This window comes from Strongylocentrotus purpuratus, unplaced genomic scaffold (genome assembly GCF_000002235.5).
Source record: "Strongylocentrotus purpuratus isolate Spur 01 unplaced genomic scaffold, Spur_5.0 spur5_scaffold_1, whole genome shotgun sequence".
Taxonomy (NCBI): Eukaryota; Metazoa; Echinodermata; class Echinoidea; order Camarodonta; family Strongylocentrotidae; genus Strongylocentrotus; species Strongylocentrotus purpuratus.
The window spans coordinates 39,180,819-39,198,649 of record NW_022145594.1 but is presented as its reverse complement, the minus strand read 5'-3'; the positions used below and the strand labels follow the sequence as shown (position 1 = coordinate 39,198,649).

The 17,831-nt window shown below is 36.1% G+C and overlaps 1 protein-coding gene across 1 annotated transcript; it reads right to left on the bottom strand.

The window, feature by feature from the left end:
* Positions 1–9,731: 9,731 nt before the first annotated feature.
* On the bottom strand, positions 9,732–14,146 carry LOC589879. Its single transcript, XM_789509.5, has 3 exons — positions 12,900–14,146; positions 11,819–12,040; positions 9,732–10,488 (listed from the first exon to the last, which is right to left on the bottom strand). Exons 2-3 carry the CDS (start codon positions 11,949–11,951, stop codon positions 10,013–10,015), a joined length of 609 nt encoding a protein of 202 aa, XP_794602.3. The 5' UTR covers positions 11,952–12,040; positions 12,900–14,146; the 3' UTR covers positions 9,732–10,012.
* Between the last annotated feature and the right edge of the window lie 3,685 nt (positions 14,147–17,831).

The window sequence follows — 17,831 nt, the reverse complement described above, 5'->3', positions numbered from 1 at the left end:
AGTCAGCATGATTTACATTGTAAATTATATGACTGTAACTAATATGTTAAAGTCGCGGAGCGATAATTTCCACACGCACACCTGTTAATGGTAATAGAAAAACAATTATCACGTACTTGTCCTTCGAACAAGTATCTATTATGATAATGACATTCGAAAATAGATATGGCCGTCAAAATAATGATTATAATGAGAGTAGACAAACTTAGGATCACTATAACATGGAAAGAGATTGGACTATAATGCCCTATCGGCAGTTCAAGCTCTGTTTATGACAACACTTTTTTAATGTATGATTTTATGTGACCATGTTAAAAAATTCATATAGATGATTTTATGGAAAAAAATGAACATAACATCAAATATTAGTTAATTGTATCTTAAATTCGTCAGTCAATACTAAAAGCGACTGAGAGCAGCCTATGGGATTCAGGAGTCCAAGAACCACCAAGTGACTGTAATCGATTTCCGTGGTTGTGTTATTTGACAAAAGCATGAAGCGCGACCTCAGATTTAATAATACATTTTACAATACAAATATCATTTGGCACGCTGTTCATTGTGGAAATGTTTTGAGTTTTGGTTACTGGGGTATATCAGCATAATACTCACCAGACTCTGTTCGGACCATTGTCGTAATGAAGGCAATGATGGCAATAGCGAGGCATATCCGTTGTGTTACTCGGAAAGCCATTCTTGTTTCCATTATATCTGTGATATATAAAGCGATATTATAATGCAAATGTCAAATTATGTAGATATTCAAAATAACATCCTGGTATCAGACAGGCCACGTTGCATCGATGATACATAGCCGTTACCACAATGAGGAAAACAACTTGATCATGTTCATGATTAATTGTTTTCATTACATTGCACAGTAATTAATTCAACATAAAGTATTTATTATTTACAATTTCATAACTCTAGAGTCGATTTCGACCGCGACAACGATCACTGAATATTGTAGGATCGTATATGCTTCCAATATGTTCATTTGAGCCAAATTCATGACCCCATACCAAAACTTTGTATTACCTTTAATACACGCTATGAAGAAGAGGATCATGGTAGAGGCAGAACAAAATAATCAAAGTTGAAAAGGATACTCACTGGATTCTGATTGATAAAGATATAAACACGGACATTACATGTAAATTCATCGGATTGTGCCTTTAAAGGAAGGTTGATATCTGGGAATGGTGAAAAATAATCTTAGAGGTCTTTCTGATTATTTTCGTTCCTTTGTGGATGAATATAAGAATATCATTATGATGATGATGATGATGATGATGATGATGAACAGCATTTGTATGGCGCCATAATTATATCTGTTTAAAAAAAACATTCAAAGGCGCGAGCTCCTCCAATAAAATTAGCATTTGAATGTCTGAAGGAAGATGAGAGTTTTGAGTGAAGCTTTGAAGTGGTCCAGGTTGTCAATTTCACGAATAGATGATGGGAGGGAATTCCACAGGCGAGGAGCAATAGAGGAAAATGCCCGGTCTCCATACCCTTGAGATGAGTAATGGGCATCTGGAGAGTAAGGCCAGATGAGCGAAGTCCAGGGCGAAGATGACGCTGCTCGATTAAAGATGACACATATCCTGGGGTCTGACCATGAATTGCCTGAAGACTGAAATGCCCTTATATTATATCTAGAAAAAGTTCACCAATTTATTGTGGGAGATGTTTTGAAGCCACACAATTAGTACCATATATTACTTGTGTAGTACCATTACTTTTCAATGCATGCGATTTTTAGCACGACTGAGACATCTTGTTAACATTTTGACGATCTCCCAAACAAAGACAAATTATGCTCTCAGGTATGTATTAGCTAATTAACCTTTGTCAATTATAACTCTGTAGATAGTTTCGTTCGCAATGAAATTGCATGACCAGAACTAAGATTTGTTTTCAAAAGGAACCTTGGAAATTCAAGCAATAACTTATAGGAAGTGAAGCTACAAGCAAGCAGTGAAAACATAGTTAGCAGTTAAAATAACAAGGAAATAACTTACCATAATATTCCGGTAAGGGTGCTAAAAATGAGACATGACAGATGAGATATTAACAGAAGTATATTAAAAAACTTTCACAGACAAATGGATTATGAATCAAGAGGTTTTCTGCTTGGTGTACTCATTTAATAAATATTTGAATATATCTGGATTCGACTAAGATGAAGACAAAATTCAAAATCTAAAACTCAATGGATAAGAAAAAACCTAGATAATAATAGCAGAAGAGAGAGAGAGAGAGAGAGAGAGAGAGAGGTGGGGGGGGGGGGGGGGGTTAATAAACAGATATAAATAGATGGATAGATAGACAGACAGACAGACCGATGTATAGATGGACAGATAGTTAGAAAGGGAGAGAAAGAGAGAGAAGACACAGTAAATAAAAACAGACACTAACTCGCTCATACCAAGATAACTGCATTGTAATCTTTCTCGCAAAAAAAAAAAATCGGATTAAATTTTCAAATCTTTAAAGGGAAGCCACGCTGATAAGCAGGCACGTAGCCAGAGTTTGATGTTTTTTTTTTTTTTGGGGGGGGGGGGGCACATACATGTAATCGATCGAGGAAAAAAAAAGGGGTCTAAAAAAATGAAACCGATCCTGGAAATTTAGGGGAGGGGGCACGTGCAAGAGGACCTAAAACATGGGGCACAAGATTAAAGGAAACCTCAGTTACCCAAAGCTTGAGTGGAGGTGTGCCGAAAGATGAAATTTATCCCTGCCTATTGAATAAATGAATATATATCTTGGCATGATGTTATGCATTTAAACATGGCATATGATAATAAATAATAATAATAATAATAGTGGGTTCTTGTATAGCGCTCATGTCAGTTAGATTTGACCCTCCTGGCGCTCCCGATTATTACCCTGGCTTTAGCACGGTTGCCATACGGCGCTCTAGCATTTCAAGAATAAATTCCTACCAGGTACCAGGCCATTTACTTCACCTGGGTGGAGTTTGGCAAATGTAGATCAATGTCTTGCCAAAGGACATTAGTGCGGCGGCGGGAAGCCATTTTCTTGATAATGTGACATACCAGGCGAACTCGTACAACTAAGCTCTCGTTAGAAAGACTTTTAAATTCAATGTCGAAACATTTATTTCTAAATGAGCAAAATCATAAATGATAGGGTAAAATATTTATTTGGGGAAAAGTATAAAGCAGGGGAACAACTGTAACTCATTTAGTTTAGAGTTCTCTTTTATTTGAAAGTCTTTTGTTTTGAAGTACTCAAATAAAGAAGTTGACAAATCTATTTCTTTTTGGAGAAACCTTCATCCAGGCAGAGCATCACATTTTAAATGCAATTTGTGAACACACAATAAATTGTCGTACGAAAGATGATAGCATGTGAATGAAATACTTAATAACCACACACTTCGCTACTTACCATGAACACAAAAGATGCTGTCACTCACACTAGATTTGCCTTCGGTACAGTTGAAAGCAGTCCACTGCTTGTCATCAAGAGGTTTCGATAAGCCTTTCAGGATCAGTAGGTACCATGCAACATTCGTTAAAGATAGTTCACTTTGACAGCTGAAGTTCGACAATTGAAACTGGTTTGGAGGAAGAATGATTCATGTAGTTTCATTCATTTCACAGTTAAGAGTGGCATCAACTGTGTAGAAAATATGGTAAATAGGAACAACAATAAACTTTGAATTAGACAAATATAGAGTCACACCACAAACGAAAACTTAAAAGTATGTGTTCATGTTATAAGTCCTATATTATTGCTGTACGATTAGATTATCTCCGGTCACATTCCTAATGACATTAAAGGAATAATGACATCAACATAATAAATATAAAATGTTGACTAAAAAAAAATCCTTTCGTTTGTTAAGCTTAAAACCCACAAAACTAAATATAGCTTAGTATGATAAACTCTTGTGCGGATTCCAGATAAAGTATTGCATACTTTCATCTGAAATACCTTTCAACGTTCTATGGATTTTTACTTTCAGATGACTATCTATAAAACAAAAGGCGTCCACTTTTGTTGTTAAAAAAAATTGTGAATACTCTAACCATTAGAAATAAATTCTAAATGTCGGTATCGTAGAATGTATTACATTCGTGGAAATGTATAAAGGAGTTTATCAGTGAATCGACGTAATCACTGACCATTTACACTGTAATATAAACTATATTCGGCTTAAACTTCACGATAAAAAGTACGGTATATGTTCGTGATACCGTCCGCACAAAAAGTAATATAATTATAACAGGGACAATTACAATTCTACTATTAATCTAATGTAAGTGTATAAGCCCTATAAAGGATCCCTTGTATTTTATACATAAAATGATTTGATAAATTCGTCGCTGTTTTCACGAAGTGACGGTAGTGAAAAAAAAATTGCATTCACTTTGCGTTACGATTTTCCTCACTACCGTCACTTCGTGAAAACAAGGACGAATTACTAACCTGTTTTGTGGATGACGAAAATCAGAACGAGCTTGGTGAGAAATATAAATACAGAAGCCATTTCTTATCGTGAGAGACAACACAATAGGCGCATTTATACTGTCAAATACCTCATTTTGAAAAGTCGCGATGTTTCGCGCAGCCGTTTACACTTGTGCGGAAACATCACCGACTGAAAAGCTCAGTGATGTTTTGGCGTGTTTCAGTTGGTAATGCGCATGCGCGGCACTCCGATGCAAACACTTTCCTCTTTCTATCTTTCCTTGTTATTCTTTGTTTTTCCTTCTATCACCTTCTCTTATGTTATTCTTTATCACTTCCTTCTATCACTTTCTCTTTCTGTCCTTCCTTATGTTATTCTTTATTTCTTCCTTTTATCACCTTCTCTTATGTTATTCTTTGTTTTTTAATCATTCTATCACTTTCTCTTTCTGTGTTTCCTTATGTTATTCTTTGTTTCTTCCTTCTATCACCTTCTCTTATGTTATTCTTTGTTTTTTATATCATTCTATCACCTTCGCTTTCTGTCCTTCCTTATGTTATTCTTCGTTTCTTCCTTCTATCACCTTGTCTTATGTTATTCTTTGTTTCTTCCTTATATCACTTTCTCTTTTTGTCTTTCCTTATGTTATTCTTTATTTCTTCCTTTTGTCACTTTCCTTATGTTATTCTTTATTTCTTCCTTCTATCACTTTCTCTTTCTGTCTTTCCTTATGTTATTCTTTATTTCGTCCTTCTATCACTTTCTCTTTCTGTCTTTCCTTATGTTATTCTTTGTTTCTTCCTTCTATCACTTTCTCTTTCTGTCTTTCCTTATGTTATTCTTTATTTCTTCCTTCTATCACTTTCTCTTTCTGTCTTTCCTTATGTTATTTTTTGTTTCTTCCTTCTATCACTTTCTCTTCCTGTCTTTCCTTATGTTATTCTTTGTTTCTTCCTTCTATCTCTTTCTCTTTCTGTCTATCCTTATGTTATTCTTAGATTCTTCCTTATGTCACCTTCTCTTATGTTATTCTTTGTATTAATCGTTCTATCATTGTCTTCAAAAGGACGACATCTAGCCCCGCTCCTCAAGTCACTTTACCTAACATCGCGATGTTAAAACTGCGAGCGTTTATACTTGCCAAACACGCCAAAACACGCCAAAACACGCCAAAAGATCACACTTCGTTTTGGAATGTTTGGGCCTTGGCGTTTCTGCCGGTAAAGCGTAGTTGCCCTTGGTAACATCGCGGCCAGGCTCCGGTTTGGCATTTTTTGGCGTGTTTGGAAGACAGTGTAAATGCCCCTCGATCTCCTTTGATAGTTCCTAGGTACCAATGAGTTTCAGCAAATCGTATTGCTTCACATCCATTGACAATGATACTAATCAATATGAAATATCATTTTCTATGTCACGGTGTAGTTGTTGCCCGATCTTTGACGATGCACCCGGCAGCAGTCTTGAGGTACAGTGATATACTATCGGAAGAACACTGACAGCGCTGAATGAGCCGATCGAATGACTACAAACAATTGTAACCAAATGAAATGCCATTAACGTCGCTAGTAATGATGAAATGATTGGCTCACACCTGATTTCGACTCGTTTGTCTTGTGAAAGCCACGCCCATTAATTGACACAACATAGAAACTAGAGATGATATATCTTCTCAAACTTTGATATAATGAGGTACGTATGATGTTTATGACATTTTACAGGGGCGGATCCAAGAATGTCTTCCCTTTGGGCCGGGGGGGGGGGGGGGGCACGTGCCCCCTGTGCCCCCCTTGATCCGCCACTGTTTTAAGTTCTCAGGATCTGCGTATGAATCATTATTATTGTAAAAGCGATAAATATGAAACCCATCTATCATTCTATCATTAGCTCTAGACTATCATGTCTAGCATATAGGGAAGGAGAGTGGGAGAGCAAGATAGAAGGGGAGGAGAGGAAAGGAAACAGAGAGAGAGAGAGAGAGAGAGAGAGTGAGAGAGTGTGTGTGCGCGTGTATATGTATAATTTAGTGATTTAATTCTATTATTCTCCTTCTTGCTCACTGTTTTGTGAATAATTTATTTGTGTTAAGAAAACGAAATTAAGTTTTGTATTTGAATGGAATTTTTTACATTGATTCTTTATGTAATTATATATTTTGAATGAAATCTCTAATAAAAAAATATGGAAAAAAAAAAGATATGGCTGGTATGGTTGCTTGTTTGTGTCAACAAATAAATTTCAAAATTATGTGGGGTTAGTCCAGAATCTGGCCAATTTAATTTTGATCTCCACCACACTAGTGCAATGCGACCTCCCCCTACTTACTCACTGCCAGCCTGAAGATGGCATGATCCTTAAACCCATCTGTACTAGTTTGGCCAAGAGGGATCATACCACCCAGGAAGGTCACTGACAGGTGGCTATCTCATCAACTCAGCTCTCAATTAATATAAGAAAAAGAGGATCATGGGGGACCAATGGTCACCGATTAGGCATTGTTTTCAATATAGAGGTAGTACAGTGGGACTTTAAATTAGGACGCTGGTGGGCTTATAAGTTCGTTGATAACGCCATCTTCGGCTGCTTGATTCAACTGTAGGGAATATAGACTCCTGTAATAAAGAACCTGTCAGATTCTGGACTAGAGTAGGGTGTGTATGGGTGCGCATGCGGGATGTGTATAAATTATATGAATGAGTGTGGGTGCGTACTTTCCTCATCATAGTTGAGCGCTGGAGATCAGAAACTTGGAATGTATGCAAAATTTAGCGGCGGAAAAATACACCCCCAACAATAGGACAAGTGTCTGTTTTGGGTTGATCCGTCATTATAATTTTACCAACAAAAAAACGTAATTAAAGGTCAGGTCAGACCAATTTGAAGGATGAATTTAATGCATATAGAAAAAATGAAAATAAACTAAAAGGTGAAATTTTAATCGAAAAAAAAGAGTTTAATTATCAAATTTCAATGTTTCACGTAATCTCATGAAACAGCAATATGTATAACAAAAGCTGTATACACAAATTAGCGATTTAATTATGTAATATGTGATATCTTCCCGGTCATACCCTCACTATTTAAAGATTTTATCTTTTATGTTTGTTTACAGACCTGTATACAAATTGTCTTTTATATTAAAACAGTTTACAGCATTGGTGATTCTGCACATATTTCATGAGGGTTCAAGCCATATTTTACACTTTAGAGCAAAAAGGTGATATTTTTTGTTAAATTTAAGTACAAAGCGGATATAGAAAAGTGAGGGGATGACATCATCACCAACTCGCTCATTTGCATACAACCTTTGTGATACGTGCTTGCTCTTTCATGAAGTTAAATGACGGAAGAACAGCCGAGGCCATCAGCTTCGGATTTTGAATGCCCAATTATTAAATTGTATGCTCCCAGTTTAAATGTGAATGACTCGTTTGAAGCATTTGTTTGAAGGATATTAAATTCGAACGAGGGAAAACGAGGACCAAACTTAAAACAAAAATTAGAACAAGTGTTTTACATCCATATCCTTTATCTCTCGATCATTCTCTCTCTCTCTCTCTGCGCCTCCTCCTCTATATGGACCCCAATGAAAAACAGCAATCATGCTGACAAGAGTGTTCCATCCAACAAATGGTGAACCAAAAATATACTTTCTACCTTTTCGCTTCTAATATATGAATTTATTTGCCCGCGTTTCAGAAATCCTGTTAGTTTATAGTGTAACGTGAGAGCCGAGACAGGGGTAGTTGAGAAGTTTTACCCGTGCAATACCTAGTTATTGATATATATTATAACTAGATATTATCACACAAGGTCAGGCGCGTACGCAGGGGGTGTTAACCCCCCCCTTTGGTATTTTTATGTGTGTAAACCCCCCTAAAAAATCCCTAACCCCCCCCCCTTTGGATTTTTTTTTTTTTTTAATTATTTAAAAAAAAAAAAAAAAAAATTACCCCCATGGCTGACCTAAGAAAGGTGACCTTACCCCCCCCCCCCAACGGAGCAAAATTTCAAATTTCACAATTTTCAAATTTTGAGACCAAAAAAAAAAAAAGTGTCCTCTTCCCCCCCCCCCCCCCCCCCCCCCCCCACTGAGCGACTTTTTGGCCGGCGCGATTTTCAAATTTTCCTGAGTCGTTGCGAAATTTTGGACCCGATTTTAAACCCCCCCCCCCCCTTGAAAAAATCCTACGTACGCCACTGCACAAGGTATTATTCATTTTCGTGTTTTTTTTTAAATATAGGCTCCCAGAGATAGCTTTCAATATGCCTCAATTACGGTTATGAAAATGTACGGTACAACATTTTTTTGTCTTATATCTTTATTAACTTTTATCACGAAGTCAAATATCAGTAACATCACTTTGTGCGTATTTGTTATGGTCTTTGATAAAAAAAAATCACACAAGTACAGACAGTAACGTTCGAAAATAGACAAATGACACTGAAACTGAATAATCTGCATTTTTCACATTTATTTTCCTCTAGTACATTTGCCTTAACTGCTTTTGGCATCAGCAATATTCACTGATTGCATTAACATTGATAAATTATTAGAGAGTTAGACTTTAATGAGCCTAGTCATGAATATTATGTCATGATCTTTTGACAAATCATCAGTAACAAAAGTAAATGAACAGTTTTATAGAAGTACTTCACATTGATATATTATGAACAAAAGGAGCGATACCAAATAAATATTATTTTTTTCTCTACCAAATGTTATTAGGTTTATAAACAACAAAAGGGTGACCCCCTTTTAGCAATTGCAACAGTAAGCTTACACATAAAGGTTTGCAATGTAAATGAAAGATAGAGAATATATACAAATATTGGAAGAAGCTATAAACATGTACTTTAATACGTTGCATAGAGAAACACAGTATATCGAAACTGTATAAAGAGAATGTACAAATAAAAAAAAGAAATGATTACTTCATATGGAACGTACTGCGTAGAGAACATTCATAATGTATAGTAGAGCCATACCGTTACATCTTACCATCGACAAGTTATTGACATAATCTTAGCATAGTTATTGTAAATATATCGCACACGCGCCCACACGCACATATACACACCATAAAGTTGGAATTGCAATTTCCCTACATCTTTTCGTGAAATGATTGTGAGAATATGGTTTATTCTTGAGAGATAAAGTTTATATCTTACCAGCCCTTTATTGATGAATCTCTACACAAAAGGTCAGAAAAATTATTCCACCTTTTAGGCATATTACATGTACATATTGGGACAGGCCAGCTGAGCACTTAAAGCAGACTAGCACCGCGAGGCTATTTAGTTTTAATCGAGAGTTAAAGTACTATACTAATAATGGTTTATTTCTTTTAATAATATGCATCGAAAATAATTTCCTTATGAGAGGTTTTTTCCTTCTTCACAATTCTATGGAAAATATGAAAAATATGATTATAGATGTAAATTAAAAAATAAATATAGATGAATAATTATGAAACACACGAAAGTGAGGGATGTGAAAAATGAATGTTATCAAAAAACGTAATAAATCATTAATAGGGGAAGTAAGCTTTACAGATCATTGTTTGGTTAGGGTCTTCGAATATCCTGCAAACCAAGAGACCTCTCAATGTTCCGGATGTCCTGTCTGGTGATGAGACGTTGGCGCTCCAAAGGAGTACTCAAAGACTCACGAATATCATCCAAAATCCTATCAAAACTGACACCCAGTGCTAACTTCTGGGCCACATCAACCCTCTCCTCTGCTGACAATCTAACATGAGCCAGATCCTTCTCATGACCGTAATGCTCATCAACCACAGTTACACTAACGGTCCCATCAACTTGGAAATATGCTGTGATACTCGCAGTACAATGGGCGTCAATTTTGCAAGACCCTTGTGATTTCAGAGACCTACTGCCTTTCCCTCTAGGCCTGAAAAAACCATCACGACTGCAGAAATAAATCTGGTTCTTCACTCCTCGGACACTACTCGTGGCCCCTCGATGTGCTCCATATGATGACTGAGTGTCCCTCTGGTACTGCTGCTTCCACTGAAGAAAACCTGGAGAAAAGAAAAACAGGTTACTCAGGCAATTCGATTACGGTGGGCAGGGTATATGTACATTGAACAAACAATTCACAATACAAACATAAGAACTTTTATCCATAAAGTATTCTACACAATCATTTTCGTTTTACAATGAAATATATACATTCGATCATTGAAGCCAAGTTGATATACTAAAAGAAAACAGTGTATGGAAGTTTATAACCCTGTATACATGTACAAATATTATTGTTTGATAACCGTGTATATACTTTCTATTCCATAACCCTATTAAATAACCATTTAGAGACGTTATATAAATAAGCATGTATAGGCGTTTAGTAATAACCATTTAAATACTTTTTAGTGTATAATGTTTTATAGATTTTTATATTACATAACCATTTAAAATAGAGTGAGCTATTACATGAACATTGATTCATTGAAGAAATAAAGAAAAGGATGTGCGTAATGAGTGTGCCACCTATTAGGAAGATCTGACTATCACTTTACAGAACTTTCTATAGTTTTAATCCTCCTTTTGTCACCGTTATCAAAAGTCCGAGTGCTTAAATAGACTACTATAGTTTTCGTACAACATTGTATTTAAGTACAAAATGTTAAGGATGCTTATAATGAAGTTTGTAGGGTCAGCAAACAAAACCACACAATTTTCCTATTTATTCACTGACAGTAATTTGCCAATAAGCATCCTTTCTAGACAGCTTTGTGGAGCTCTAAATTCAACCCCTTTTCTGTTTTTGTTAGTAATTTGTGGAATATATAAAGGCATATGGCAGTTTATATGCACTAGTAACAATATGTATTACCTATTTTAATTTGAAGTATATTTACAGTACTCTTGTTTGGACACTCATGATTATTGTTAATCATATAAATATACTTTTTCGGCAGTACTATTTTATAGTTATATTTTTAGATATTTATCTTGATTATTTATTGTTTGTTTTAAATATGTCATTTGATGTACCATTATAATTTTTATGTTATTTCGATGTATTTACATTGTTTCACACGGCCCCAATGGAAATCAGTCTTGTAACTGTTTGGGCTTTTTTAACCGTGTATAAATAAAGATATCAATTCAATTCAACCCAATCCTCTTAAAGGATGTATTGGAAGTATTGTAATATAAAGGAAGAGTGGAAGGAAGTAGACCGAGGTGTCAAGAACTGGAGTGGACTAACACTGCAAGAGTGCACCAGAATGGCAGAAGATAGAGTGAAATGGAGAGATGTTGCAATCAACCTCCGAACCGGGAGAAGATATTAAGATAGATAAATATATGGCATGAACCTACTGAAAATAGTAAAAAGATATTTACCTGCATGAGAATCAAACTCCAATTGACGCTCTGTCATTTGGAAGTTGTGGACCGTTGCAAGATGATGACGTAGTTCTTCTGCTGTGACATCTGTATGAGCAGCCATCCGTACGACAGTGCACAGCCCCATCATTTGATGCTGGATGTTTCTGAGCGCGATGTTTGCCGAGACTGCTGCGATGCGTGTAGGACTTCTCGCAGTCAGGACACTGTCGAACCACACTGAAATATAAAATAATTATAAAAAAAAATCAAACATAACCCAAAATACTAATTCATATTGTACGGTTGACAACAATTTTTGGGTAAATTTGAAATTTATGATTTTTTTAAAAGTATAGAGCAAATTGGAGGGACCTCGCAAGTAGTGTGTTTGACTGATCTGATTTGAACTTTAAAAATTCATAAATCTTTTTGAAATTGGATTTTATTTAAAACCAACTTAAAGGGAGTTTAGCTTCTCATATACTGGTTAACGCCATCTACGTATTCTTTTGGATCAACTGCATCTAAGAGAATGGACTAAGTCAGCGGCTTAATCTCTACGACGTGGTCACCGCCACACCGCGTTTGCGAAACAGACCGAAGTTCTCTATCCTCACGCTTCGGTTTCGCGTTGCACGCACGTGATTGCTGCGGTCGCTTCGTCCGTAGTTATACCCAAATGGCCCCGAGTCAGTTCACGGGAAAGACATGTAGTCTCGTCATGCCACGTTTTAGAAAGTGTCATTTAAAGAGGGTCATAGTAAAGATTCTTTATATTCTTGTCTTAAATGCTTGACTAGCCTGACTGTCGGGACCTTTTTAGACACTTTTTTTTTGAATAAATCGCAAAGAACGATCTCTTTTCGGACCAATTCACAACTGGCGGTTTACAAACACGTACCTCACCAGAGCCAGTGGCGTCCCAGAGCTGCGGTTACAGACTGCGCGATTTCGAACGATTGATAGATAATTTACTGTAACGAAATACTTTGCATAGCATAGATTTGCTATATACAACAAAATGGAAAAGTTGTTCAGTTCAGTATTTTAACCAAATTTACTTTCTAATATCCGTAGATATAAAAGAAGTACATACCTTGCTGCTAGCACTGTATCCATGGATCACAAGTGCAAGTCTAGTGTTAGTCCTCTATCGCTTGACTCAACGGGCAACACAGATAAGCCTGAGAATTCTATGACCTGAGACTCAGTTAGTCCTTGGGGATATATATGCTCACAAATATTAAACTTTCAATAAAGCACACGCAATATCCAAGATGAGTATTTCGATGTCGTAGAGAGTTGAGCACTATTAGAGGTTGTAGTACACTTGTAGCTTATGCAAACGTTGAATGATTTCCTTTTGTGACTCGACGCTATATATACGAACCAATTGTCCGGACGGTCGGTCACATAGGCCGTCGCAAGCGTCAAAACACGCCCCCATCGCCGGCCGGCCTAGGTTACTCATCGGGACGTCGCATGCCGACGTCGGGGAAAACTTTTTGATTTTGAGGAAATTCTTCTGTCGAGAGTCATGTATGTAGACTAACCTACTCGACCGACAACGGCAGCAGTGGGCAGATGCGCTGACTGTAGACGTGTTGCCAGTTAATGTTGACTATGAGAAAGTCATGTTGCCACTTTTGAATTCCTTTCCAGTCACAATAAAATGACATTATTGTTGTAAAAGAAAGAAAAAGAAAAGTAGCCAAAGAATAAGAAAAGTTGGCAAAGAAATAAGATGATTTGGCCAACAGCCATGTTGCCATTTTCATAAAATTTAGAGAAATTTTAAATTGACATTGAATGTAGGGACCTAGACGGAAGTCATAGACTTGGCAATTTGAAAGATCGCAAGCCTAGAGGTATTTTTGCCAAAATTGCCAACTACCACTGCCGTAATAAAGTATACCGTGCCCGAACAATTCTCTGCAACTTAAGGAACTCTCGTGTTCATTCACAAAAGTATCACTGCCAATTATAAGAACTTCAAGGGAAGTGAGTTATTTGGAAAGTAAAAAATAACTTTAAAGATCATGTAAAAGTGGTCTGGACACAAGATGGACGCATCATTGCCAATTAAACTGAAAATAGACGACAAAAAAGTCGTTCTCGCAAACAAAGACGACCTCCAGAAACTAAGAGATAAGCTGAATGACAATTAAGGTGCTTATAATAATGAAACATAAGTCCGCTTAATGAGCCTGTGTTGTATGGAATACAGCCGATTGTGCCCCGCTATTGATGTCCACAGGTATTTTGATGACCCATAGGCTACTTCCAAAACTTTTTGTGATTCGTCCAATCCTCCGATCACCGGACCGAGTCAACTCATTCTTCTCCCGATAAATGAATAATGAGCCACGCCCACAGATCACCAATCTGCGTCGCGTCATTCCGATCCTCAGCATGCTCCGGTCAACTGACCGCGCGTAGTATATCTCCGACTGATGTCAGTGGAGGATAATAACGCATCATGTGACTTATACAATCTCAACTCTGATTGTACAGTGCGTCCCAGAAAAAACGAAACCGAGAACTATCGATGTTTTATCATAACTTAATCACAACTAAATTCAATAATTGACACACACTTATAAATCCTAGATCCTCCTCTTTCATTTGATCCAACTCATAAGATACATATTTCACGTATGAGTGATTAACAACAATATGAAGAAAGGGTACCAAAAAGTCATTTGGCGGACGGTATCTGAATTTCAAAGAGAAAATCACATTTCTAGTAAGTTCATTTCTGCCCTTTGATATCACCTCAATCAGGACAAATGAGCCTGGAATAACAAAGTTCTGTTTGTTTAAAGTAACGCTTGCATTTCAATAATTTTATTAAACTAAATCGTTTTCCCTGGCTGCCTGCCGTAGCAACAAACATAGTTGAAAAAAGACTTAACTCCGTTTCGTTGACATTCAGCCATGCATAGAGTCTTTCATCTTCTTTGATGATCATCAACAGAGTTAAGTCTTTTGTCAACGCTGTTGCTACGGCAGGTAACCAGTGAAAACGAATTCATTTAATGAAATTATGGAAATGCAAGCATTAATTTAAAAAAAACAGAACTTTGTTATGACTGGCTCATTTTCCAAAGCTTTGGAACAGCGTTCCTAGCTCTCATTAGAAAAGAATAAACTGTTACTGCCTTCAAAACTTTATTAAAGAGCCACTTGTTTGCAGAAGCCTTCTAATGAATCAGTTCTATGTATTAGAGGAGTTTATCATATAAGTGCAATAGAGTATTAATATGCTGACTTCGTCACTCTCTTCAGTGCTTTTCCGTGCCGTGAAACAACTTACTTTGCTAACGCCAAAAGCGTAAGAACTCATCAACAAAATGAATTTTAAAAGTGCAACTTCTGTTCCATTTGATGTTACGGGTCACATTCAATGACTCGTAATATTGTTATGGTGTCAATATTTTATTTACAACAATGCAAAATATAGATATTCATAAATATATTGTATACAAAACTATTAACAATTTAACAAGGTTCATTTCTTAGAATACAATGAATACTTCACATCTAACAAAAATAAAACGCATTTTTAACATACATAACAAACATATTTGATCAAGCAGTTGTTTCACACATTAAAGATTAGAAATAAAGCCACCACCCACATTAATATCACATTAACACAAACAATATTATATTCTATGTTAGTTAGAGTTGAGCGATGAGATAATGACTTTGTCCACAAAAAAATACTTTGGTTATAGGTTTTATCTTTACATTTACACATATATACATTAAGAAAGAGTTGTTCTTCTGGAATAGATATAATACAAGTTCTAAAGGAACTGATCATTTATTTGTGCAGCATTGTAGTTCTGCAAAATTACCCATTTGATAAGCTCCATGACAACCCTTTTAACACTGGTATAGATAAACCTTGCACTGGGAACAGTTACATATAATATTGAAGCCTTTGGTACAGTACATCCATATTATTTGTGTGGCATTTAAAGAGTTGAATTAGTAAGAAACATGTCACTGTACATCAAGGCATTTCACTTGAGTAGACATTTCGTTAATTAAAAAAAAAGTCCTATATGAATGTGTGCGTCATTTCACAGTGATTACCAACAAATAATAATATAAAAGTTCCCTGATAGCTCCAAGCAATATAGATATATAAGCAGGGAGATCTCCCTGATATAAGTAAGAAATATTATTCAAGTAATGAAAGGCACTTAACAACGTAGAAATTAACTGTGGTGCAGTTGAATCTTGTCATAAAGAAAACTGTTCCAAAGAACTCTTGTTGAAATAAGGGAATTTGCTGGTCCCACTCCTGTTCATTTCAATTTTTCAAACTCAGAGATGTTGTAGTTCAGTGGATAAATCTCTGGACTCTGAACCACAAGATACAGGGTTCAAATCCCTGCTACAGCACTAAAGCCTTTGGGAAGATTTTATTCTACATTTGCCACACTGCACCCAGGTTTAGTAATTGAGTACCTGCATGGTAGGAATTACACTAATGCATTGAACGCGGCGGTTGCCAGAGCTAAAACCAGGGTAATAATATCCAAAGTCTTTAGGAAGCACAGAGACATTATATCATAATGTGTTATGCGCTTTACAAGAACAGAATATTAGTCTGATTATTACAAGGCTTTAAAGATAACAAGGTAATTTCCTGGTGACAAGAAATTTGTTATAACAAGGTTACAATGTACTACCAGTTCATAACACAAGCCATAATACTGATCAAAGTTTGACATAAACGTACATACACTGTTATCAGAAATGCCAGTTAGAATTGATCATAAGTCCTAAAAACCACATAGAATGAGCTATTTTGGACACAAAAAAGCCTATACTTTGGTCTGAAAACTGGCATTCCTGTGTTATACATAAAGCAATACTAAGTACTTCATTCTCCTGAAGATTATCAGAGCATTCTCATCGAAATGTCTTGGAACCAAGAGCTCTTAGCGGTGCTCACTAACAATCTTCAGAGCACCTACTCCTTTGACTGAAGAATGATAACGTGTTACCCTGACAACCTTACTTACAGTACTTGAAAAGATTTAGTTAAAAATACAGCCCTGAAAAAGGATAATAACCTCTCCGTCCATTCTAATTTGCATTCATTATATTCTTGATTACTCTTGAAGGAAAATACTCTCAGATGCAAACTACTCAACTTTAAAATTGATGCAATAATATTTGTATTTTTATAGCGCTTAATAAATCAACAATATCTCTAAGCGCTTTACAGAAATATTACCATTCCGGTCGTTGGATTTGGGCTTGCCCGCACACAATGTATGCACATTTTCCACTTCCTGGGGAGCATTTCAGCCAGGCACCATGTTACAGAAGCTTTAATACACTGCTGAGCAAACTACAATGGCTTTCACATCCTAATGTTGATTAATGTAATTGTAAAGGCCGAGTCAGGAGTCGAACCCTCAACCCTCAGATTAAGAGGCAAGTAAAGGAACCACTATACCATGACACCTCCACATGCAACTGGAAAAATAGTTCATTCTTATTCCAATAAGCTAGAATGTCAAATAATCTCTGTTGTAATTGTATGATATTCGTGTAATTTTAAATACACATCTTTTTTTTTTTATTCCAGTAAGTCAATATAAAGTAGGTTATGAACTGTCATTCTTTTATTTTCAAAACAGGCATATCACAAAACCATATCTGGTTTCTTTATAATGCATAATGAACTAATTTACTTGTACAACTTTTCTTTCTCTTATTACATTTTGTTTTTCTTTATTCATCAAATTAGCATATCTTTCTGTCCCTTCCTAAACTTGAACTTATAATCTCTAAATTGAAAAACAGTTGCTATTACATTGATCTCTGTTGGCCTCTCCCTTTCATATCTCATCTGTTTGGAGAAACAAAGGAGTTAACTTTGTTGAAGAATAAGATTTAACGCCCTTATAGCTCCAAAGAGATGATTTCTTCTCCTTTACAACTAGTACATGTTCATCTCTTTTAAAGCCCCACTATACTACTTATAGCTACTTGCGCCCTC